The 25,138-nt window shown below is 40.2% G+C and overlaps 2 protein-coding genes across 9 annotated transcripts in view; one reads left to right on the top strand and one right to left on the bottom strand.

The window, feature by feature from the left end:
- dnm2a (dynamin 2a) overlaps positions 1-19,826 on the bottom strand; it is a 33,043-nt gene extending 13,217 nt beyond the window's left edge. For 4 of the 8 annotated variants that reach the window (XM_085271483.1, XM_085271484.1, XM_085271485.1 and 1 more), the window contains exons 1-11: positions 19,321-19,824; positions 8,649-8,722; positions 8,279-8,428; positions 6,923-7,126; positions 5,891-5,989; positions 5,642-5,802; positions 5,395-5,537; positions 5,040-5,175; positions 3,811-3,878; positions 2,979-3,117; positions 1,022-1,108 (exon numbers count right to left, since the gene is read on the bottom strand). In XM_085271483.1, the coding sequence (XP_085127609.1) occupies positions 1,022-1,108; positions 2,979-3,117; positions 3,811-3,878; positions 5,040-5,175; positions 5,395-5,537; positions 5,642-5,802; positions 5,891-5,989; positions 6,923-7,126; positions 8,279-8,428; positions 8,649-8,722; positions 19,321-19,481 (1,422 nt within the window). In that variant the 5' untranslated portion in view covers positions 19,482-19,824. Of the gene's footprint in view, positions 1-1,021; positions 1,109-2,200; positions 2,340-2,978; positions 3,118-3,810; positions 3,879-5,039; positions 5,176-5,394; positions 5,538-5,641; positions 5,803-5,890; positions 5,990-6,922; positions 7,127-8,278; positions 8,429-8,648; positions 8,723-19,320 lie in introns of all 8 variants that reach the window. The other 4 variants (XM_085271486.1, XM_085271487.1, XM_085271489.1 and 1 more) reach the window with 3 other exon arrangements.
- Positions 19,827-19,940: 114 nt separating this feature from the next.
- Positions 19,941-24,919, top strand: qtrt1 (queuine tRNA-ribosyltransferase 1). Its single transcript, XM_085271491.1, has 9 exons — positions 19,941-20,261; positions 20,381-20,449; positions 20,562-20,700; positions 20,814-21,008; positions 22,562-22,700; positions 23,002-23,077; positions 23,176-23,285; positions 23,614-23,698; positions 24,402-24,919. Exons 1-9 carry the CDS (start codon positions 19,983-19,985, stop codon positions 24,552-24,554), a joined length of 1,245 nt encoding a protein of 414 aa, XP_085127617.1. The 5' UTR covers positions 19,941-19,982; the 3' UTR covers positions 24,555-24,919.
- The last annotated feature ends 219 nt before the right edge of the window (positions 24,920-25,138 follow it).

The following is a 25,138-nucleotide window of genomic DNA, read 5'->3' as shown; positions in this document are numbered from 1 at the left end:
GGAAGAATGCATGCAGACACCAAGAGGGCAACTAGCATAGCATGACCTTAAATTACCGATAAAGAATTGCAGGGAGATTAAGGGTGTTTTTAAAAAGGAAAAATGTGCTTCTTCGTGTTTCAGATGGAAGATCAGCAGATGTAGAAACTAAAAATGCTCGATGAGTCATTGATACAGTTAATGCTAGGTGTTAAAATGTTAAGGTCAAATTTATTTATATAGCACATTTCAAACAGCCGATGCTGCACAAAGTGCTTAACAATATAAAAATGGTATTAAAAAGCAACAATGTAATACAATAATAACAGTAAAAAACAATAACTATGAACTTCTTCACATTACAAACTATAATATTTATTAATTATACTTATATCATAACTTCATGTGTCACTCCCCCCCCCCCAACCTCCTCGTGCGCTTGGTGGCTCTGGGGTGCGTGACTGGGCATTTTGGTGTGTTTGCTAACCTGCCCCCTTGGAGGGTCTCTGTCTTTCTCCCTGTCTGTCTCTGTCTTTCTCTCTGTCAGCAAAATGGTATATCTGTTTGTGTACCTCCCTCTGTTTTGTCTTTTTGGTGCCATGTATCATCAGTGTGTGCTTTGTTACAGAAACAGCAGTTGGAGACCCAGCGTGTCTGTTTACTTCACTCTCGACCCCCCTCCCGATCCCATTCTTTGCTATTTTTTCCCCTTCTCTCTTTTCTTTTTCTAGTTCTCTGCTTTCTTCTCTCATCTTTCACCTATCTGGCCTTTACCCCCAGTCTGCTCCAGCGTAACAACCACAGGACATTAATATGAATAATAACGTAAATAAATAAAATAGCATACACAGTCTACTGTGCTCTACTTGGGAAAGCAAAAATATGTTCGGCACAACAAAGAAAAGAAAAAAAAAGTTTGACAGGACAGGTTTAAAAAAAACAAACATACAACTACTGGACTGAGGTTACACAGGAACTGTAGATGCATTTTTTGCACGTGAAAAATGATAACTAATGTTTAATCAGCATGCCAGCATCTCACCTGGTCCTTGGCCTTCCCTTCTCTTTCTCTGACATGAGTTGTGACAATTCTCTCAGTCTCCTCTCTCAGTCTGGGGTAGGAGTTGAGCTGAAAGGCAACAAAAACACATAACTGCGGCCTTGAACTGAGACACATGCACACTTACATGTGAGCTTGAGCTTAATAAGACTTACCAATAAGTATCAGAGAGAAACAGGAGTGAGAAGTGAAAATAAGTAGGAAACAAAGAAAAGGGAAAGAGATAGTCAAGTGACATTGCAGTGTCACACATATCCAGGCAATCACAATCCAGCACACGCACATAAACAGACTTTAAAGCCACAATGACCGTCTGTTATATAAGGTGGCAGAATCAGCCAGAGATGACTTCACAAAAGATCCAATTTTGTCGCACTCGATATTTGTTGTTGGCATAATCCTGTATTTTTGTGAGTGTGTGTAAAACAGTCGTCTCTAGCTGACTGTAGTAGTTATATTAATGAAGACTGGATGAGAAATAGCAGGGTGGGTGAGGCAGAGAAAAAGACAGGGACTATGGATGCCTGGGTAACAGAGCAGATTTTTTTTTTTTTTTTTTTAAATCATGTCTTTAGATGCAGAGCCTTCATCTGTCCACAAGATGGTAGTGTAGAGTTGTTGCTATGGAAACGCTTCATTCAAGCTGTCACAGCACCCACAGAGCCCTTAGGGCTCTGAATATCATCTCAGCTCCCCCACCCCGACTCACATTGTTCCCTTTCCATCCGGTTCAGCAGATAACAGAATGTCAGTCTGTCATGTGGGTCAGAAAGGGAGCAGCGGTGGGCTCGCCTCTGCTCAGACAGACCAGAAGCAATGTGGAGGTGGGGGGGAAAAAAATGCTCTAATGAGCTGATGCTTAGGTCCAGCAGCACGTGGGAGACAGCTGGTGGAAATTTATAGTTGTGTTTAATATTTCAAATGTGAGCAAATCTGACGTGCCAAGAAGATGCCAAATGGCGTGGCAACTTCTAAAAGTACGAAGACGGCAGGGGGAGGATGCACACATTCAATGCAGTGGACACAGATGGTGTGGTGGCAAAGAGTTGTCTGGAGTTGATTTCACTGGGGTGAAAACTCGATGACGGTGATACACATTTACAAAGAAAATGAATCCCTTTTTTTAAATGCCATCTTCCTGGCTGGTGTGTCCCTGGTTACCTTAACTGCACACTTCATGACGAGTGCGGTGAGCTCAGAAACCACCAGGTCCACACATTTAAGGCTGGGCTCTTTGAGTTTGAGGATCTGCTTTTTGACAATCGCCTCGAAAGCCAGGTCAGGGGTGAAGAGCCCCGTTCTGAGAGGTCATTGGGTCGATTGAATTTGGTTAAGGAGGTAGAGAGACAGCAGGAGGCAGGAATTGAAGAAAGAAAAATTGAAAAGAGAGGAAAGGGAAAAAAGAGGAAATAAAAAGAGAAGTTGTTGTTCAGTTAGTCATTTCTAGGCACAAACAGACAAAACCAAGCAGCGGTTAAAGACAAGCTGCAGGTATACTTCACATCTCTTCCTTCACTAGCTAGTCGCTCTTAAATGAGGTGAATATGGTGATGACTAATGCCAAATTTGCACCTTACAGACCACCCTATATTTCACTGGCATTCTGCATCGAGTTGTGAGACCTGCAGCTTGTCCAGGAGAGACTTGAGATGTTCAGTCCAGAAAACATCTCTTATCCACAACAACACGTTACCCGTCACAACACTCCAAAACACGACAGCGCTGCCTGCACACAGAGCTCATGGGGCTGGGTGAAGCCAGGGCAAACTGCACAGAACTTTCCTCTTTATCCTCCTTATAAACACTGGTAGCTTAGCAGAGGCTTCTCTACATCTTCTAAGAAGATGCTAATGTCCTGTGTCAGTTCACCCTCTGGCACACCCATGCTTTCCCCCGCCCAATGTCTCTGGGTCGGGAGATGCTGGACCACCTGCAGTACCTTGTTGGTGCACTGCCTGACTGTGTTGATGAGCTCCTGAATGACCAGATCGATACATTTGAGACAGGGCGTTTTCAGCTTAACGATCTGCTTTTTCACGATGGCCTCAAACGCCAGGTCTGGAGTGAACAGTCCCGTTCTGAGGATGCACAGAGAGACAGAGGCACAGCGGCAGACAGATGGGACAGTTAACAGAGATGTTGGTAAAAAAAATAAAATAAATAAAATAAAATATAATTTATACACACATACACACATACACACACACACGATGAGACACCCCCCCCCCCAAAAAAAATTTAATAAAATAAAAAATACTAAGTAAATACTGACAAACATGACAGGAGAAGTGGAGATGAAGTGCCAAAGACGGCCGAATGTGCGTATAATTAAAAACACACAAGGACAAATGAGATAAGACAGACAGAAGATTTTCATTAAGGAATACACAACAACACAAATGCAGCTAATACAGATACATGTAACACAAAATCGCATTATAACCGAATACTTTGGCAGGCAGTAACAAAAAAAAGGAGTGGGTGGCTTTGCAGTGAGGAGATAAAGGGATTGAAAGAACACTGAGGAAAAGTAGAAAAATTTAAAATTCTCATACAACACTTACTGAATACACCAATTTTAATTGGTACTTTTAGTCTATGATTCCAAGGCTTGATTATGGAAATTTGAATTGCAGTAAAATAAAAGCTCTGATGAAGGGAGAAAATCAAGTGTGTGGCTACAGCAGTATTTAAGGTTGAAGCAGAAAAGAGGCAATTATTGAGTTTCTTTTTCGAAGGGAGGAGGATGTTTTTTGTCCCATTCCACTTGCCTGACACCGTGGACATTCTTGATTGCATGGCTGATTTCTCGCCGTAGCTCCTTCTCATCAAAAACAATCTAGATAAAAGAAAAGATATAAAGTTGTTTTGGGGTTTTTTGTATGTAAATCAAACCTAGAAGCCAAACTTTCCAAGTACATGTTGATCTAAATATGATTGATTCCCTGTGTCCGACTTAGGGATGGGTATTGATAAGATTTTCACGATTCCGATTCCATTTTCGATTCTGTTTAACGATTCAATTCTTTATCGATTCTTTTTAAAAAAGGAGAACACTGAGGTCAATTACCTTAAAACTTTGTTTTATATATTCTCTTTGAAGAAAATAGAAATTTAGGAGTAACATGGCCTTACAAACCCAACAGTGAGATCTTAAGAGATCCAGCCTACGGCTCTTCAACGGGGTGTCACAGGGTCCCCAGGAAAAAGAAAAAAAAAAAAAATGTAAATGTAAAATAATAAAATAAATATTCTTCTGTAGCAATAACAAAGTATAACATAAATTATTCTGTAGCAATTACACAAGAATATCCAGTAATGTCCCTGCCTACAATTAAACACATTCACTTACCGAAAATCGGGGGCATCTGCTGTGGCAAATGGGTGCATGACATTTGTATATCCTGGCCTGAAAGGAGACGCTACCCGTAAACTGCAATGAGAACTGCCAGCATCTGAGCCAGCCAGACTCTGTCTGTCTCTCTCATCATGGTCACCTAAATGCAGCGCACAGTAATAGTAGGTTTTGTAATAAGGCAGATCTCACTAACATAATATGCACTGTTAGTTGATTATTTACCTGCCGCATTACCGTTACCGCTGCTGGGTTGAGATTCACGCGTCCGGAGCGGAATTAAAAACGTGACATTCATTTAAGGTCATTGCGTGTTTTGTGAGCAAATGCTTTTGCATATTCGTAGTGTTTCCTCCTTTAAATGAAATATCTACTTTGCAAGTTGCCCTGTTGACATCCGTTCTCGTAAAGTATAACCAAACTTTTGAGCATTTGAGCCGCCATGTTTCCTGCCAGGTAAATGACGCTCCGCAACGTGGTGACGTCCTTCGGGACGACTGGAATCGATAAGGAAATCGTTTGCAAAAATGGCAAACAATTCTTAGGAATTGAAACAGTGGGAACCGGTCCTCAACAAGAACCGGTTTTCGATACCCATCCCTAGTCCGACTGCTTGTTTTATGCATGTTATGCCACAGTACTAACCTTGACTAGTTCAAAGGGGAAGCGCTCATGAAAGAGGCGGTTGATCTTGGCACCACCCGAAAGCTCATTGGTGTCCACCTGGTCCCCGGAGCCTTCAATGCACTTCTCAAAGTCCACACCAAACTGCTGCACCATCCTGATGAAGGACACATGTGGCTTTGTGAATACCCTGCTTGCTGTTCATTAAAACAAATTTATCTGTAATAACAGCACTTAACATCAATGGTACAAAAAAGTGGTATTGATTTTAAGTAAAACAGGCATTTTATCACAACCTTTCTACTTTTATTTCAGCACAAGATAATTAATGATGCTGTTTGTATTTCTCTCAGGAGAAATATTAATTTGCACGTACTGCAACAAAGCCTTGGTCTTCCGTGTCGGGTCATCTGGACGGAAGTTCTTGTACTCCTCAACCTCCTTCTCTAGGGAGAGAAGCTGACTCTGCAACTTACTGCGCAGACCAGGCAGGGTATCCCTGATGTGGTTGGTCAATTGCTATAGAAAAAAAGGTAGCCTTTTATTTTTAGGATATCGGTGGCATGGCAGAGATAAGATAACATTTTTTAAAACAAAATTTAAAAAGACAACCACTAGCAAACCTGGTTAAGTGCTTTCTGTAGATGTGGTGTACCCATGCGTTCTGCCATGTGTCTATAGGCTGGGTGAGACAAGAAGAACTTTCTCTCAGCAGCCAGAGCAGCACGAATGTCTTTCCTCCCATCAATGTCTTTCTGACTGCGGTTCACCACACCTATGTAACCTACACACACGCACACACAGAGTCATTCCAGGTGTAAAATTAAAGCCAAGTAAATGCATATTCCTGTAAGTATGTGCATAATCCTCACCCCTTCGCAGTGGCAGAAGTTTATTTTCAAAAATATCCTTCGCATCTGTCCCTTCGTCCATCAGATCCAGTTTTGTTATAACACCAATGGTACGCAGACCTGCACATAATTAAGTGTAGTTATACAAACGTTCAGAAATGTGATATTTGTAACCAACATGGAAATAAATTCTTATGATTTACAAATCTCAGAGTGATATTTCATTCAGATAAGACTATAAAAACATGTTATGTGTCTAACTGGGAAAAGGTACTAATTTAAGGGAAAAAAAATAAAATTAATTTGATGGCAGCAAATGTCCAACAACAACAACAACAACAACAACAACCTGAGACAGGGCCATGTTTACTACGGTGTAGGATCCCTACTTTGAACTTTTAGGAATTCAGATGCTCATCAGTCCTGGGTCTTCTTTACCATATTTTTGATTTAATGATACAGCAAATGTTTTTAATTAATTTGCCTGACCTCAGAAAAGTTTTTCACTTTGCCTCAGTCCATTTTAAATGATCTTTGTTTTGTGTTCTATTGTAAATAAAATATAGGTTTATGAGATTTAAAAATCATTTCATTTTTTTAAGTTACATTTTACACAGCGTCCCAACACTTTTTGGAATTGGGTTTGTAACCATAGTTCACTACACATTTCAAGCAACTAGTCAATGTGCTCTCCATTTACATGAAAATTAGGGGATTTTTGTGTTATTACTTTAGTGAGGTGATGTTTGTGTATAACTATGTAATGATACTCAAATCACATGTTATGTGTAATTAAATCACAAATCCTGGTAACTCCAAACAGTTCACAACAATACATATTACATCAGTGTCTTTCATCACTGGCAGAGGCCTTTGGCGAAAAAATAAGATGTGGAGACTTGCTCCACACTAAAGTGCAGATGAAACAGGAGTAGCAGATTAAAGGTAAGGTAATAGGCATCATAACATGCAATGTTAAAGTGTATTAATTAAAACTTTGGGTTTGGAGGCCTGCTCTTTGAATGTTAGACTACTACAAAGATGCACGCTTACCCTGTGGGTCCACCTCCTTTGCAATCTTCAAAGCATCAGAGTTGGCCAGATCAGTGTTGGCAGGAGTGACTGCCAGGATCAGACAGCTTTCCTTGGTAATGAATTGCAACAGCATATCCCTGATCTGGTGCTCTATGTCTTGTGGCTGATCTCCTACAGCAACCTTAGTCATTCCCGGGAGGTCAATCAGTGTCAGGTTCAGCACTGAGTCATAAAAGGACAGAAGTCAACATAAATCCTAAACACATATTTTTTTTCAGATGAATTAAAATAGATAATCAGGTTTCTTGAATGAAAAATAGGAAACACCCATACATATCATTGTTTGCTCAAGTAAGGTGTTATTTTTAAGTTCATTAGGACTAAGCACTGACACTGGGTCAGTTCTATTTATTAATACTAGCTAGGCCTGTGACACGTTTTAAAAATTCTTAATTCTGTATTATTTTAAGGGTTTGGTAAACACGTCACACATTAAGAAGTACAGATAAAATTGTAGGCAAGTCCTAAACCAAAAAGGATATCCACCATTTTGAAGTCAAGAGTAAATTTTAGTGCCATTTATTAACCAACTCAAATGCACACTGTCCAATCTGCTCCACACTAGGCATTCTTGATAAGACTCCACGCATAAATACAACTAAATGCCAATGCCAGGCCACAGTCAGAGCATCATGTACCGGTAACAAGAACAGACATTGTGCGCAAAAGATCATTCAATGTACATGATATTTTCATTGTGGGTTCTACACATGATAAAGGGCAACATGACATATAATTGGTGTGTTGTCCATTACCAACTAGAGGCACAAGAAGTGATCTGTAACTTGACAGCCCTGAAAACATCTACATGCATGCAGGAAATTGCTGCAGCATTCCCTGATTATAGCACACCATCTCAGCATGCAAAGTTGCAATAGCCCTGCAGCTTTACTTTACATTTTGTTATTTACATTAACATGGCTTATCATTCACATGGATGCAACAGTGACTTTTATTTCTTTCTACAGCTGACCCAAAGGCTTTTATTATAAGAACCATCCAGCAATAAGAGAATGACCTTTGGAAAGCTAATTTGTAAAGTTCAAAAGTGTGCTGTATAAATAAATTAACCTATCAGACAGTACTGTGCTAAAACAATGATCAGTTTTAAAGAGAAACAGAGGATTAACATTCACACTCACAGTATGAGCAAAATGCACCCTGAAATAGAATTTATGGTCGTATCTGCAATGGCTTAGAAAAAAAAAGGGTGTGGGGGGTAATGGTCTTAATATGTACATGAGAGCAAAGAGTTTTAAAAAATGATTTTCTGGACTTTGTGATTAAAGTTTCAAAAAGACTTGTGTCCATTACCGTGTGGGGAGTACACCCTCAGGTTAATTGGGATAGGAGAGATGCCTTTGTTGGAGCCTGTTATCCTGTCGGTCTCTGCCTCAATTTCTGCCCGCACTTCATCAAAATCCACGAACTTCTTTCCTTTGCAGTGCAAGAATTCAGCATATTCTACACACAGTGACAGGGTAACGTTTACAAGGGAGATGGGGAGACAGAGGACAAAGGGAACAAAAAGGAAAGGGAGAGCGAGAGAGAAAATATTAAATGGATGAAAGCAGCAAATAGAAGACAGTGTGCCTAGCTTGAGGCATTGTGACTGAGAGGCCATATACAGGGCAGCTACAAAAGGAGATTGGGATGTGGCTGTGTACAGGACTGACATACTCACCTGCTTTATTGTTGATCAGCTGCAAAATTAGAGGTCTGCGGGTCACAATGCCTGAGCCACGTGGAAGGAAGTCCCTGAGTGAAAGAGACAGAGAGAAAAAAATAAAAAAATAAACACCAGATACTTTGTAAAGGTGACACAAAAGACATAATACAAGCAATCAAGATGAAAAGAAAGAGACAGGAAGAAAGAAAAAGTTACATCAATTCTTTACTGCACTCAATGTCCATTTCCCCACTGTTTGGCCTCTGGTAAATTGATGGGCACAGGAGAATTTCACGCCTCCAACTTCACTCACAACAAATTAAATGTGACAAAGTCATTTTCTCTCATCATTACAGCAAGACAGACCAATACAGGCACACCCACTGCTGCTAGTTAGAGCTGGGCGATAGAACGATAACGATATGTATCGCGATATAACTTTTACTCGATAGAGAAATTAAGCTATCGCGATAGACCTCGCCGCTCTTGTCCTCTTAAAATAAAAAAAAATAAAAAATAAAAAAAGGTCAGCCAATCCAAACTAAGTAGCGCAGAGCCGAACCAATCACAGCCGCAGCGTCACGTCTTGTGACTTGTTACGTACAGCACAAGTGCCAAGCCGCACGTGTGTTTGTTTGGGAAGCAGCCAGCGGGTCATGGAGGAAATGAGTGTGCCGACTAGAAAAATCAACCGAGCGTGACCGAAGAGAAAACAGATGATGGTTCCAATGCCGGAGAGATTGTCGAACGGAAGAGCCATAGAAGTTCCGTAGTGTGAAGGTATTTCGGCTATTTCAAGTCTGACAAAAAACAGAGTAGCGCGCACTGTAAATTGTGCCGAAAGCAAGTCTGGAAATACAATAAACTGGTGCATGCGTCACACTGTGCGCCACGTTATTGTTTCGGTGAAATGAATTTCTACAATACTGTTACTGTTAATTCTACTCTCTGCAGTGTTTAAATGCTTACATATACACACAGTTACTGTCCCTCCACACATACGACTCTGTTCTGCTTCTATGCCGCAGCTTTGTTTACTTTTTCCCACCGAGGCTTCTAGACTTCTGATTGGCCAACATTTCTGCACGGTTAGGAATCTAGCGCCACCTGCTGCTTTGGCATGTTCATAGCAGCGTTTTCCTTCATTTCTGCCTTTATGTGTGGACGGGATTATTTTTTAAAACGAAAACGGAAAATCTCCGTTTTCAAAAATACCCGTGTACGTGTGGACGTAGCCTCAGTCTCTGACTGGAAGCGCTAATTCGTCATTCGGCTTTTGTCAGACTAAAGTAACTGTTAAAACTGTTTGAAAAGCTCAGCTATACAACAAGGAGAGATTGACAATTTCCTTTTAGTTCTCAGTTTATTTGATATTGACAAAAGTTAGTCAGTTTTGTCTGTTCTTCTGTAAAACAAACTAAGATTTATTTTTAGAATTAATATTTTGTTTCTAAGTGGAATTGACAATTTAGTCTGTTTCGTTTGTTCTATTTTGAAACTTAAACGCTTTAGCGGCTGCCTTTTGTGTAGTTTGCAATATTTGCCTTTATTTATCTGAAAAAGTCTCATGTTCCTTAAGTACATCTACCCTGTTGAACTTATTATGGGAAATAAATATTTAAATAAAAACAAGCTGCTGATTATTTCACATTTTACTTGTGAGCAACGGCACATTTAAATCTTACAAATATAGTTATTTGGCTTATATCGTGATAGATATCGTTATCGCCTGAAATGAAAAAAAACATATCGTGATATGAAAAAAATCTCATATCGCCCAGCTCTACTGCTAGTATGAGCAAAATGCACCCTAAAACAGAATTTATGGTCATATCTGCAATGGCTTACACAAACTTCATTTTTCAATTTATGGATCTCCTTTCATAATGAACCAAACAGCGTGTAATTATAATGCCATCTAAGAACAGATCCCCCAGGACGTCCACAGACAGTGATCCTTAGAACACAATGAAGGCACCTGTGCTTATCTTACCGCTTTAAATGCATTTGCGATTCACAGTTCAATGGTTTGCAAACAGTTAAACTAATATTTGATGCAATATCTTAAAAAAGAAAAACAGAAAAAAAAAAAAAACTAGACAAAGAGGAAGCACACATTAAACCAGTAAAGTCTCACAAAGGCTTCAGTGTGTCCTCAGTAAACGGAGGTTTTCAAAAGCTTTGAGTCACTATGTCGCAATTAGGCTAAGAACACAACTTTGAGTCCCCAACTTTCTTTGTAATATTTTTAAATGCCAGCATCGACCAATAACCAGCTAAGCTTTTATTGTAACACAGGAAACAATGTTTTATCACTGAAGCACAACAGCTTTGGAGAAATTTCTAATTAGATTGTCGAGTTCATGGGCTACAATTTAAAATTTGTTGTCTGACAAGAGAAAAATATTACTACAGTTTCAGTCAGAAATATTCAACCTGTAAAACCTGGAAAAACACTCTAGTGATGGGATTCATATTTTATGAAAAGATTAACTAAAACCTTGATGCTCCACTTAGAAATAGCACCGATTCGGAAGATAAAAATTGAATAGAGCGTGGCAGAGTACAAAACGGATAAAGAGACTGGATTAAGAGAAGATACCATTACTTGACTTGTCAAAAACAAATTATCCTGAAGTAAGTGCATTAAAAGCTTCACGACTAGCATTAATACTTTTAAAACCAAAGGTGGACAGGCGCCACTCTAAATGTCTGAAAGTGTGATGGCAGGGAAGCCAGTCTTGACAAGACCACCAGCAGGTCTCCTGCTGAGATATCACATAAGCCCCAAGACCAAGCACAGATGGACAGGCTTTATAGCTAAATCTTTAATTTTCATGGAGTTGGTAACTGTGGAACCTCGATCCCTCTCAAAGCAGATGAATAGGCTGAAAGACTGAATTTAAAAATAAATAAATAAATAAATAAATGATAAAAATAAATATGAATCGACTAGCTCAGCCCTATGACACAGACCACGCCAGATACCCACAGAGAGTTGTGTGGTTTACTGAATGCAGTTGTAGGTTCAATAAAATTATGCAACTTATCATCTGTATCAATAGTTCAGCAATTTTGGAATACATTTATTCTTCTCCTCACCAAATAGTTTTGCCTTTTCTTCAACATCGAGAAAAGTTTCCCCCTGTAACATTTAAACTTGTGTATAATGCTTCCAGCCGTGTCTTGAAACTTTTTGGTGTAACAAGAAAATCTTTTCACTTCTGTTGTATGTTTCTTTTATGTTTAAAACTCAGCTTGAAGATGTGCATAGGCGGTGCATTTATCTGTATTACAGCTAAAGAAAATTCAGTGTTGTTATGATTATCCAAAAGCTTACTTCAATTCCAGGGGAGAAGATGTGTGGCAGCAAAGCTGAGGAGGCAACTTTGAGTTTCGACTTTTTTCCTCTGTAATGATGTCTTATGTTATTCTGTCTTGTGTTTTTCGCTTTTAGTGTGCTACATAGCTTGTGTATATAAAATGTCTGGAGTTTGTGTTTTGTAACATAGCAAAACACCTTGTCTGGAGTCAATCCCTTTCTTCTGCTGGTTTATCTACATGAATATAACACATTTACATAAGGCTGCCTTTAAGTCCACCATTACCACTTTCTACAGCCACTTGGATAACTCCACAAAGTGTCAGTGATGTTCAAAGCAGGCCAAATGGCTTGTCTTTTGGTTGTCTTTATGCACTTTTGGGCCTTCTTTGAAAGTGAGTTAAAGAGATGAGAGCCATTCTATTTTTGTTTTGTCTTTAACATTAAATCCTGTAAATCTGTTATGGTAGATGCCAAACACAAAACTATCAACAAATAAGTCACCATTGCATGGGCTTCCTAAATATGAACACGGCAAGGGACAACAACAAAGACGTTAAACTTCATTGTATCGATTTTAACTGAGCATCATCACAAGTTGTAACCATGAAATAATGATTTTTGTTTGTTAGGGTCTTACAAATGTTGGCTTTGGATGTGCAGTTTTTTGACAAATGAAGAAAAGCACATCTCACACTATGGAACATAACATCCTGTTCAAAATTTCGACTGAGTAACATAAATGTAGTTTCACTATCTGTAAACCACTTGAAAAACAAGCCATTATCAGATTCAGATCTCCGGCCTACAGTTTCAGCTAGCAGTTGTTAGATTTTGTGTCAATGCCAGCAACATGTAATGCTTTTCCCACACTAGGCCCCAGGTCGGAGAATAGGTTGAATAGGTGCACCTACAACTGGCTTTCATCATGCCAACTGCAAAATGTAATGCAGTGCATAAGCTTTAGATGACAGCAAACAAACAACGGGTGCAACAGTGCACAATTGAGACACCAAGCTTATAGGAAACAATGAGAAGTTACTCAGTTACCTTTTTTGTTCCTCTTAAAGTGACAGAGTACCTATGGAATTTTTAACCACATGGATAACCCTGCTTAGTCAGCCTTCAGATAAACGCCTCCACCCAGTTTTCTGCAGACCCGTATAAATTTTGAATGTCAAGTCTGCTGCCCTACAAACATACTACATCTGGTGGTAATCAGTATTCCCAGGCCAGGAATACTGCTAGAAGTGATGAGTGCGTCACTAACCCACATCCTCTTTTTCTTCTCATTACCAGGCCTACATGTCTAAGGGCCCTGTGGATGAAAGCAATGTGTCACCCACAGGATAAAAGAGGGGAGCTTCCATACTACTCACTGCTTGTTAGGCCTAGACTGTGATCAAACAGTGGGGAATATACCAAACCTTCTCACCAGTTGACCAGGGGTCAGCAAAAATCCACAGGTCAGTGGTTCACCACTGGTGCTGTGTAAGGCAGAAAGCTGTGGATCAGATTTAGAGAAAAAAAAAAAAAAAAAAAAGAGGAGAAGAGAGAAAAAGAAGAAAGCCACTTTGTGCGTTTCAGGTGTGACAAGATTAGATCAGATGTGGAAAATGGTATGAAGAAGCTGTCTAGGGAAGCCAGCAAGCATTGGTGGTAAAGGATACTCTCCACTGACTTCTCGGTAGTGAAATCCCATCTTACGGTCTCTACAAGTGGTCACTGGTAAAAGATCCACAGCAATAAAATAAAGTGCCCATAATGTTTGGTTCAAAGTGCTCTTTTGAGGAGACATACAGCAAGGACAGAATTGAGCCAGTCAGTCTGCGCAGACAGAATTAGATAAACTGCAGTGACATATTGAAAAGAAGCAAGAGGCCAGGGTTCCATTATTGATGCGCTGTAAATGATAGAAGAGGCTGAGCAGCTTGTGTATCATTTGATGCATTATGCATTGCCAAGCAAAGAGCATCAATCCATGCGCTGCCCTCCCTTCATTTGAACACAAGAGAAAGCAAAATCAAGAGTGACTAGGGAAGGGAGAGAATGAGAGCCAACTCCCCTCCCCCTGCCTGCCAGCCCCTATACCCTCTGCCTCTTACAAACAGGCAGAGCAACCCTGTCCTCCTTCTCCTCATGCCTATACAGGGGTACAAAGTCTCCTTTTCAAGCATACAAACCGAAATGAAAAATGCTAAAGTCACAGCAGGTCCTCCCAGGAGGGCATAGCACACAAAAAAAAATGTGTTTGTGGTTTGGTGGGACTTCAGGAGGTCTCTGGAGTGGCTATGAACATATAATTATGGCAATCCACATTCCCGCTCCGCAGTTTGTCAATGAGAGCACGAAGAGCCATTGCCAGGCAGCAAAGTCTCCTGAAGCACTACCAAAATCCAACTGCTTAGTGGAAAATCCCTTCACTCTCTGCCACTCAACTGAGTGTGCTCCTTCTTCTTTGATTGCACTACACAAAAGCATCCATACTTCTGCTTGAATTGCTCAATAATTCCCGCCATCATGCCAGAGTACTTGCAGAAAGGACAGCAAAGCTTGACCATCAACCTTGAGTGAATAGGTTTTATGTCAACATGGTCATATTTTGATAAATGTGCCATGAAATCAAAGCAGAGCAATGTTTAAAATATTTTATCAGATCAAGACAAAGTTCTAAGCTTCAGAGAGTTTCTGACAGTTTCACCTATTCTTGGGTGTTTGTGACGTGTACAGGATATAGTTGCTTGGTATCCAAATTTGCTATTTGTGAAGGGGTAGCTAATCAGAAGAAAGTCAGTTCAAAGGAAGGAAGTCCTTGAAGATAGAGCTAAAGTAGCTTGTTTCAGATGGCGGCTGAAATGAAGAGCTGCACAAAAGGAGATAACAACAAAGCCACTCTATTCTAGTGAGCATAATAGGTCCCCTTTAAACTTAACTGATCAAACACTTAAAAAAAAAAAGTCTGTTTTTGCAGCGTAGTTGCCACAGATCTGATAATAACCTCCGCCCAGGCCAGCTTGCACTACAAGATATGACGTCTTTGCGCCCAACTGATACAATGAAATCACAACACACCAAAGCCAAAACAGAGACATGGGTGTGATCAGCATCTCTGAACTGAAAATACTTGCACTGGTTCATAAACATTTCAGTAGAGTAACACACACAGAAAGAAAATTTGCTTATTATTCAAGATAGTTCTTAACTACACAGATTACTTTTTTCTTTGTAATACCTTAGTATATCTTCTGGTAAGGACCAGTAAATTAACTCAAAGCAATACAGACTATTTTTTTTTATTTTTTCACTTGTATTTTTATTCCAATTTATTCTATTTATCCCCTTCGTATATTTTATTTATTTATATATATATATATATATATATATATATATATATATATATATATATATATATGTGTGTGTGTATAACTCTGTAACTTCTGTCGGTGCTGTGCTTTTTTGGAAATCGAATTTCCCAGAGGAACCCACCCGAGGGATTAATAAAGTTCTATCTAATCTAATGTAAATATTTATTTAGTCAATCAAGTCAGTGTTGCAGTAAAACCTGAGGTCACTCATTAAGTTGGCTGGGTGGATAATGTAATAAGATTAGATGCGTACCAACAGACTGAAACACAAGCTACCGTAATTGTCGGGCTATAAGCCGCTACTTTTTGCACAAGCTTTGAACCCTGCGGCTTTTAGTCAGGTGCGGCTTTTCTATGGATTGTCCATGATTTTTGTCATATCATAAGACGATTTGTTTTGTGTGTTCCGCTGTTGTACGGCACTACGTTGCCTGGCGGAAGGATCGGTGTTCAAGAGTGGTATGTTAGTCACATGTCCGTCCGCCAGGCAACGTAGTGCCGTACGAAGTAGCGCGAAAAACAAACTTCAAAGTAGCGGTACGCGTTCAGCGGGAGGCGTGGATGATGAGCGGCGATAAACTTGCGAAAAGCAAGTTATGCTCAACTCCACCGGTGGATTCTGACAGCGTGGAAAAGTGTGAAAGCATCCACGATCACCAACGGATTTTGAAGGGCTGGACTGCTGCATGATGGAGAGGAGGACACTGCCACGGCCCTTCAGAGGGTGTTCGACTCTGACACTGACAACGAGGATTTCTTTGGTTTTGAAAGTGACAACGAAGGAGAGAAGCGGAGAGTGGATGACGAAGCCATCCTGAGCCTGTTTGTATCCGACACTGGAGGAGAGGACTTTGGTGGTTTTAGTGCGCAGGAAGAAGAGAAAGATGGTGGTGAATGACTGACTTTTCTTCTTGTTAAAGCTGTGTCACTGCACCTGAGCCTAAAAGGTAGTCCGAATCTATTTTTTTGGTGTGCTGTAGGTTACTGTTATGTACCTATAACTTGTTTTTCAAAATATTAATAAAAGTGATGTCTCCAAACAGCCATCTCTTTCCTGACAATTCCCTTTGTGCATATTCTCTTACATATGATAAGTCAACATTGAAACACCTGCGGCTTTTAGTCAGGTGCGGCTAATGTATGTACAAAACAGGATTTTCCCCTGATTTTAGCTTGTGCGGCTAATATTCAGGTGCGCTTTGTAGTCCGGGAAATACAGTAATTTATTAAACAAACTTCTCCCCAGCAAGAATGTGGATCAACCACGCAAAACATATTTGTCTTCCACACTAATGCTGTTGAAAGCAGAGGCCAAAAGAATAGCAAGTTAGGTCACATGATCCCAAAACCAGCCCAACGTTTTCCCTCTCCAGTGAAACCAGGAAATCTAAAGCAGAAACCAAGCAGCATCCGACGTGCTTTTTGTGGCGGTCAAACATTTGCTAAATTAATAGTGAGGCGGTGAGGTCACTTGGCACCTGTGGATCATGACATCAGCATGAAGTTCAGGTGAGAGAGAGAAAGCGAGCAGCTTTTACAGTCTGTGGCAGAATCATCACTCCATTGTCCCAGTTGTTTTCCCAGCAATAAGTGACACTGTTTCTATTGTTGCTGGTACGTCAAAATGGGGGGGAAAAAACAAACAAACAAAAAAAACAAACAAAACAGAGGGATTATTTTCATCCCATAGGACACAGATATGAAGCCAGCCTTTTACACACAACATGCACCTCACCAAAGAAAAGATCTCAGTCACTGGGGAAATTACAGATCAGCCATTACCGAGTGTAACAGAAGCTCAGTACTCATGGTGAAAAGAAAAAAAGAACACCACAAAAAAAAAAAAAAAAAAAAAAAATTAAAAAGGCGAAACCACAGAGAATTGCAAATGAAGTTTTCCACAACACCATTACACGCATCATTTTCATCTGCTTTGAATTATTTTTTTTTAAATGAGTAGAACACATGGTACAAGGTTTAGGTATCGGTTCAAACAAACCTTTTAGTCAACAATGACTCATGAGTTTGCCCAATGCTTTAGCAGTGTACAGCAACTCCTAAAGTGTGCCTAGCCTGACTTATTTTACTACTCTAAATGATCTGCACAGCAGAAGGAAATTAAATTTTCCCCAAATCAACCACTGATCTGTTTGAATCTCAGGACACCTATACGTAGCTTTGCCAACATACAGGTTTAGCAAGGGTTTTACAAGTGAAGTTAAAAAACAATTCAACATGTTCCTCCATTTGTTTCCAGTAGCCATGCCTCACAGGTGCCAAAAACAACCCAGTGTTAGCATCCCAATTGTGGTGTGTGGCTCACAGTGGCACTAATCCTGTACACAGCACTAATTGGATAATCAATAGTCCTCATATGGTTGTGTTTTTAGGTGTCATTTTAAAAATCAAGAAACAGCTGTTACATGTCAAAATGCCCAATGGAGGGAACAAATTCCAAGATCCGTGCTTCGAGGTTGAAGTAAGATTGTTTCAGCTGGTCAGCCCTCATTAAATTCACCCGCACAGCATCAACATGCAAACAGAGTAAATGGTGTTCTTTTCAATATTAAGCACACCTTATGAAAGGTACATGAAAGTGAACAGCCTACAATGCTACAATAATTTGTCAGCACATGGATGTATGTTTGCCCTGTAAACACGCATAAAGTGGAAAACCAGCACGATAGCAAATCACGGTCACCATGAAATGTCTCAAGTTAATTGCTGCCGATTTGTGTTGAGTGTTCTCCCAGCACAAAGTCCCACTCGTCCGAATTACTGCACACTGAGTGGAAGTCTAATCTGCATGCATGTTCTTGCCAGAGAGTAGTTACAACATGCTCTTGTCTCCGTTTTTATAACCAAAAGCCTATGTGCATGCCATCTTGATAGCCAATGTGCCTTCTCCAGTCTGCCGACCAGCCTGCATACGTGTGTGGGTTGGGCTACACACTGATTGTCTCTCAAAGGAGGTGAAATCCTGTTAAACAAGCTACTACAGAGCAAACTTGTTATGTTTCTTTTTACTGCAGGGTGATCTCACTCATTGCTGTTGCAGGCGACAACAACAAGACCAGCCTGATGACAATGATAGAGCCAGTCTGGTAAGGAGGACCGTAGATTAAAAGCAATGCATCTCAAAAAACAGTGATGTCAAGTCTGTTTCTATAATTTCTAAACGTTGGCCAAAAACAGAAACAAAAGAGGAAGCTGGTAAGGGAAGTTATGTCTGCTATGTTGAGGAAATGTCAGCACTGTAAAGAGAGACAGTCTGCTTTGAGGTCAAAGTTTTGTGTCAAAATACAATAAGTAGCTGTAAAAATACAAGTTAGGTGACTTTCTGCCTACACTGCGATACCCCTTTTATTCCATACACCTTGCCAGTTACCATCCAATAAAACTCCCTCCCTTGTAAAACAAACAGTCATCCCTCCATCTTTTAAATTTGTTGGTAATATAAATTCTGCAGGACTCTCAGGGTGTGGCCTGTAGTTATCAATATGAGAACAAAAGGGGGAAAAGCCCATTAAGCTAGATTACAGGAAAGATTACGTGCACTAAGGTCTATTGAAAAAATGGCAACCCAGAACAAGCCTTTAATCATATTAAAACATATTGGGCAGGACAAACGAATTTATCAGCAAATGCAAGACAACAGTTGGTGGTCCAATCGAGTTGGGGGAAAAAAAAAAAATTGTATGAAGTAAAGAAAAGAGAGAAAAAGTAAGCTTCTTTTTAAGATCGTAACACAAATATCACACTACATAAATACACAAGAACAGTATGTATCTGAAGTTGTTGAATCTACAGCGCAAGTGCGTAAATCAATATTGACGTTACGTTCTGGGAAAGTGACGTTAGCTTAGCTTTATGCGACTGGCATTTCCAAAAGTACCGTACCTCCCAGACCAAAAAACGGGCTGTTTGACAACGTACGACCAAGCATGGCCTGTTAGAAGGGCGTAACACTACACTAGCTCATTTAACACTTATCACTTACCTGCCAACGAAATTCTCCAAAACCGAGCTTTTTCCAGCGCTCTGCCCACCGACCACCGCGATCTGAGGAAGGTCTAAATTACAACTCTGGCCAATGGAGCTGAATGCGTCTTGAAGCTTGTTGATGAGGGGAATCAGGTCTTCCATGCCCCGGTTCCCCATGGCTTCGTGAGCTTGAAGAGCCCCTTCAATTCAACACAGACCAGAGGCTAATGCTAGCGAGCTCAGTAACGTTAGCTTAGCAGCAAGGTGCTCTCGGGTTACTCTAGAGTGCTAAAACCCCGCCTCTTCAGCTCGGGCTTTTATTCACTTTTTGAATACTTGTGCGCTTCCCAGTAATGCAGTTCACACCAATATCATATCGTATAATAACAAAACGCCTCAACTAAATACCCAGGCAGTCGAAACGGACGGAAAACTCGCAAGCAAAACTTCCTCTACACAAACACCATCCGGTCACAGAAGATGACATCCTATCGGTGCCGGTTACTATAGCCCCGCCTCTCTTGCACAAATAAAAGCGGTTTATTGGCTAATGTTGCTGCCGCTTCACCAAACTTCGTTTTGATTGGACGTCTTAACGCTCGAATCAGATAATTAATTTCTAATTGGTCGTCACGATTGTCAGTTGGAGGTCCGTTCATGTCACGTGATCGGTAAAACATGGCTGCCCCCATAGAGTGTGGGGCTCATACAGAAACTATAGAGAACAACATGTCCCTAAAGAAAGCTTTGTCTCCTCTCTCTTTGCGAATTGTTGCTGAATGCCCAGTAACTAAAGCGAGAGCCTGTGATCTAATACTGCCGCATAGCACCGTTAGCACCCCGGTTTTCATGCCCGTCGGGACTCAGGGGACCCTGAAGGGAATCACTGTGGATCAGCTGGAAGATCTGGGATGTCGGATTTGCCTTGGAAACACATACCACCTTGGAATGAGACCGGTATGCAGGTTTGCTATAACGCAAATTTAATTTTTATCTCGTGTTTTACTGGGCATAAACCATTTGTTGACGATTTCATGTCAGTTTTCTTGTGTAAATGTCTTTTCTGCTGCCTAAAGGGTCCCGATTTGATTGAGAAAGCCAATGGTTTGCATGGGTTCATGAACTGGAAGAGAAATCTTTTAACTGTGAGTTTAACTTCACATTTTATTTGTCATACGTGGATGACAAATAAAAGTACAACATGTGACTGGAAACTTTTGTCTTAAAAACCACGCGTTCCTTTTTCTTTGCTCACAGGACAGTGGAGGGTTTCAGATGGTGTCTCTCGTCGAGCTCTCCGAAGTTACGGAGGAAGGAGTCAAGTTCAGGTCCCCCTACGACGGCAAAGAAATCTTACTAAGTCCTGAGAAGTCTATCAGCATACAGAACAGTCTGGGTCAGCAAGGAGTAAAATAACTGACTCAGCATTAACCAGCAGATACTCTGAGCTTTCGTCAGTATTTCTGTGGCTGACGGACAGCACCTCCATGTTTCTTTGTGTTCTTCCAGGGTCAGACATCATGATGCAGCTGGATGACGTGGTCAGCAGTACTGTGACAGGACCACGGGTAGAAGAGGCCATGCATAGATCCGTTCGCTGGCTGGACCGCTGTATAGCAGCCAATAAAAATCGAGACAAACAAAACCTCTTTGCCATCATTCAGGGAGGATTGAATGCAGAGCTGCGCAAGGCCTGTCTAGATGGTAAAAAAACAAACAAACAGAGGCTGATGCTGACACTGAGATTCCTTTAATGATAAATATATTTTGGCTGATGTGCTTTACAAACGCACATTGATATAAAGGCTGAAATTTGACTGTTAAGTCCTTTAAGATCCCCCGTTTGTGATCGGATTGATCTAAAATTGGCAGGCATGCTGGAAGAAAAGCACACAGGGAAATGTTCTTGCTTTTTGATGGTACTATCTTATATATTCAGACAGTATGTAAGTTAGGTTAAAGTGGGGGAATTATTAGTTTTGTTTATCACAAACTATCAGTGAAATGTGAAGCTGCTGATGCATCCTCACCACTGTCTGCTCAGATGATGTGCCCTTTGCTACATGTGCTGCAGAGGATATGTGCTGAGTTACAGCTTCTCGAAGAAAACAAAGCCATATTAGACATACGTGGGGTGGGCTAAAATTTGGCACTTTTCGTGGCACTATTCACTGTATTTTTCCAGCATTTTAGAGCTGAAATAACTTAAAATACAGAATATAGTCACATTAAATTCTCCGAGCTGAAAAAACACACTTGGGCTGTGTTTAAAAAAATCAATTTTACACCCGTTCAAATGTCAGAAGTCAAAATCAAATCTCATCTTTTTTCAGCTTGTTTTTTTTTTTTATAACCTGCATTTGAGCATCAATATCAGAGAGACATAACAGTTTCAACACCACAGCGTCACCAGTTAATATGTTGTTAATATTCTTGTTAATCAAGTTAATCTTGGTACCCTGGGTTTTTTATGTTTTCTAATAATTCACTGGAGAAAACATCAAAAAAAGCACATTTGTGTAAACTGCACAGGGTTATATTAATACATGAGTTGGGTGTCTGGTCAAAACAAGTTACAGCAAATATATTTACCTAAATTTTGATACCATTTTCTAGCCATGATTTATTCTTTGTCAAATTTTCTAATGTCTTAAAAAACAGTATATCCACCAATATGTACTTTAAGAACCTAAAAACTGGGAAAACATTTCTTTTGGAATAGCTTCATAACACATACCAAGTTTTTTTTTTTTTGTTTTTTTTAACAAGGAAATCTGTTGCTTCTAAGGAGCTCAGGTGGGAGGCACTTACTGGATTTTATTTTATTTTTTTCCATGGACTTACATGACTATATGCTGATGACCACTAGATCTATAATGTGCTGATACTGGTCAAACTTAACTTAATTAATATGAGTGGGTCTCCATTAACTAATCTTGCTCTTTCACTTTCTTCATGTACCGATATTGAAAATCAAGCTGAATAATTTCATCGTATTTATGAAGGCTGAATACATGCTAAAATGCCTTGATCACTTTTTCCTCTTACACTTATTTCAGTAAGTGGAAAAGTGGCAGCATTAACTAAAAAGTTTACATGTTTCAGTCTATTGAGGAAGCTTATGTGAAACAAAGATATCAGGGCGTGGTGAGGAACTAATCCGAGTTATTTAAAGGGCCATGCAGTTTGGAAAGGGCATCAGAATTCAAGAGAAGGGATCAGACTTTCACTTAAGATATTGTTTCTTCTTCCTGTAGAAATGACTAAGCGTGATGTTCCTGGTTTTGCCATTGGCGGACTGAGTGGAGGAGAAGAGAAGGATGACTTCTGGCAGATGGTGACACTAAGCACTGATCACCTGCCTCGGGAAAAACCCCGCTATCTCATGGGTGTAGGGTATGTTTACTGGTTTTCACTGAAATCCATCATGAGAACCTGGTTGTTTACCTCCTGAGCCTGGTTCTGCCAGAGGTTTCTTCCTGTTAAAAGGGAGTTTTTCCTTCCCACTGTTGCCAAAGTGCTTACTCGTAAGGGGTCATATGATTGTTGGGTTTTTCTCTGTGTGTAATATTGCAGGGTCTACCTTACCATATAAAGTGCCTTGAGGCGACGGCTGTTGTGATTAAATAAAATGTAATTGAATATTGGCTGTGGTACATTTAACCACGTAATAAATTCACATGGTCATGTGTTGTAGGTATGCTGTGGATCTGGTGGTATGCGTCGCCCTGGGATGTGATATGTTTGACTGCGTTTTCCCAACACGCACTGCGGTAATCCGTCTTTACCTTCTGAGAAATCGCATTAGGATCCACAACTGACTTCAGATGTATTTCATTCTGTTCTGACAGTCATGGTTCTTTTCTCTCAGAGGTTTGGCTCTGCCTTGGTGCCCTGGGGAACTCTCCAAGTGAAACATAAGCAGTATGCCAAAGATTTCCAGCCCATAGACCCAGACTGCCAGTGTCCTACCTGCAAGAAGTAAGTCAGTTTGCCAAAGCATTTTCTTTACTGTGACAGAAATTGAAGCCTAGAAAGTTCTTTTTAGTGCCCTAGAACAGCTCTTTTAGCCAGCTGGCTCTTATTCTACCTGTTTTCATTTTATATTTATTTATTTTGAGAAAATTAAATCTAGATAATAACATCTTTGAAGACTAGCAAAAATAAGTCCTTTGGCATCACTTGGTCTAAAATGTCCTGCAGACAAAAGCAGAGTGTTCTGTGAAAGGAGGAAGCTCAAAATCTGGGTAGGCGGGGGGTTTATTCAGCACTTAAATAATGTAAATAATGTCTGCATTTCCTCTTTCAGGCACAGTCGAGCTTACCTGCATGCTCTGTTTAAGAGTGACACTGCAGCCATGCATCACATCACTATCCACAACATCGCCTACCAGGTCAGTTCGAGCAAAATCTTCTATGACTGACAAAGTACAGGTTTCTTTATTTTATTCTGACAGTTTTCTCATGTGCTTCAAAGCAGGCGACATACTAAAAAGGCACATGCATGGAATAAATCTGACGATTAATCAGTTTATTATTCTCCTGTATCTGCCATCTTCAGTCAATAAGCTTGAAGTGCGACATATTTTTCACAGTATGTTTGAAAGTTGAATTTCTCTGGCAGAAATATGAAGAAAAATGTCTATCTTTTCAAATTTATGTGACGTGACGATACCCTTCTCTCAGTGATGGCTATTAAATCCTTCAGTATGGTTTGTGTGGCAGGAGCACAACTCGTTTTGTTGCTTTGACATAATCAGAAGCACAAAAAGCCAAATATTCTTACAGATATGTCGCCAAAATGGGTGTTAGGAAATCGTAACCAATATAATCCAATCGATTACGCATCCTATTTGTTTGCTGGTTCTTTTTTTTCTTTTTAAGCCACTTGTATGGTGGTTCTGGAGTGTCCAGGAGTGATGGTTGATGGTTAATGCCTCATTAACTTTTTAATGGATCGCTGCAAAACATTAACATGCTACCTCAGAGGACACTGACCTGTAGCTGACCTTGTGCACAGCAGAAGATCATTTCCCACTGCAGATCAATAAGAATCGCATTATTTTTCCTCAGTTCATCAATCATTTGTCTTTGCAGCTCACGCTGATGCGCTCTGTGAGAGAGAGCATTGTGGAAGGCCGCTTCCCTGAGTTCATACGGACGTTCATGAAGCGACTGTTTCCTTCTGGTGACCAGTACCCCAGCTGGGCTGTGGATGCTTTAGCTTCTGTTAACGTTACTTTGGACTAGAAGCTGGGAGATGACTGTTCGCTATTCATCTCAACTGACAGATTTTATATTGTTTTAAATGACTTTTTTATGGCTGATTGTTTTCTACTCTTTGTCTGTATTTGTATATGAATTGCTTGTTTTGTTGGCGGTGAGGAGAATGGCTTTTGATCTACTGGAATAAAGCCGATTGTCCCTTGCAACAGGCTGCTTTACGCAGCCTCTGCAGATTGTCCTCAGAGTACACATTATGGTAATGTTAGACTGAATGCAGTTTAAATGAGGTTTGAAACACATGAACTATTTCCTCTGATATCCGCAGACAGTTTTGTGTTGTTACCATGGCTACACAGCCAGGCTCACCCACTTGAAATTAAATATTTTTGCCTTCCTGTCAACCTCTTTAATGTTTTAATGGCTAAGTGTATTACAGAGGTACCTTTTTTTTTCCTTTTTACCAAAGGCAGAGTAATAGTCGACGTGTATATATTCTCAGCTTTTAACTTTAATTTTAACAGACAAATTGTTGTCAGCTGTTTGCAAAGATGAATGAAGATTGCTTCCTGATTGGCCACCAGAGGGCGAAATGGATACAACTACTGCAG

This window comes from Mchenga conophoros, linkage group LG4 (assembly GCF_057382185.1).
Source record: "Mchenga conophoros isolate Kocher_MC1m ecotype Shallow Benthic linkage group LG4, M_conophoros_male_GT1.1, whole genome shotgun sequence".
Classification (NCBI taxonomy): Eukaryota; Metazoa; Chordata; class Actinopteri; order Cichliformes; family Cichlidae; genus Mchenga; species Mchenga conophoros.
This window is presented reverse-complemented; position numbering and strand designations above follow the sequence as displayed.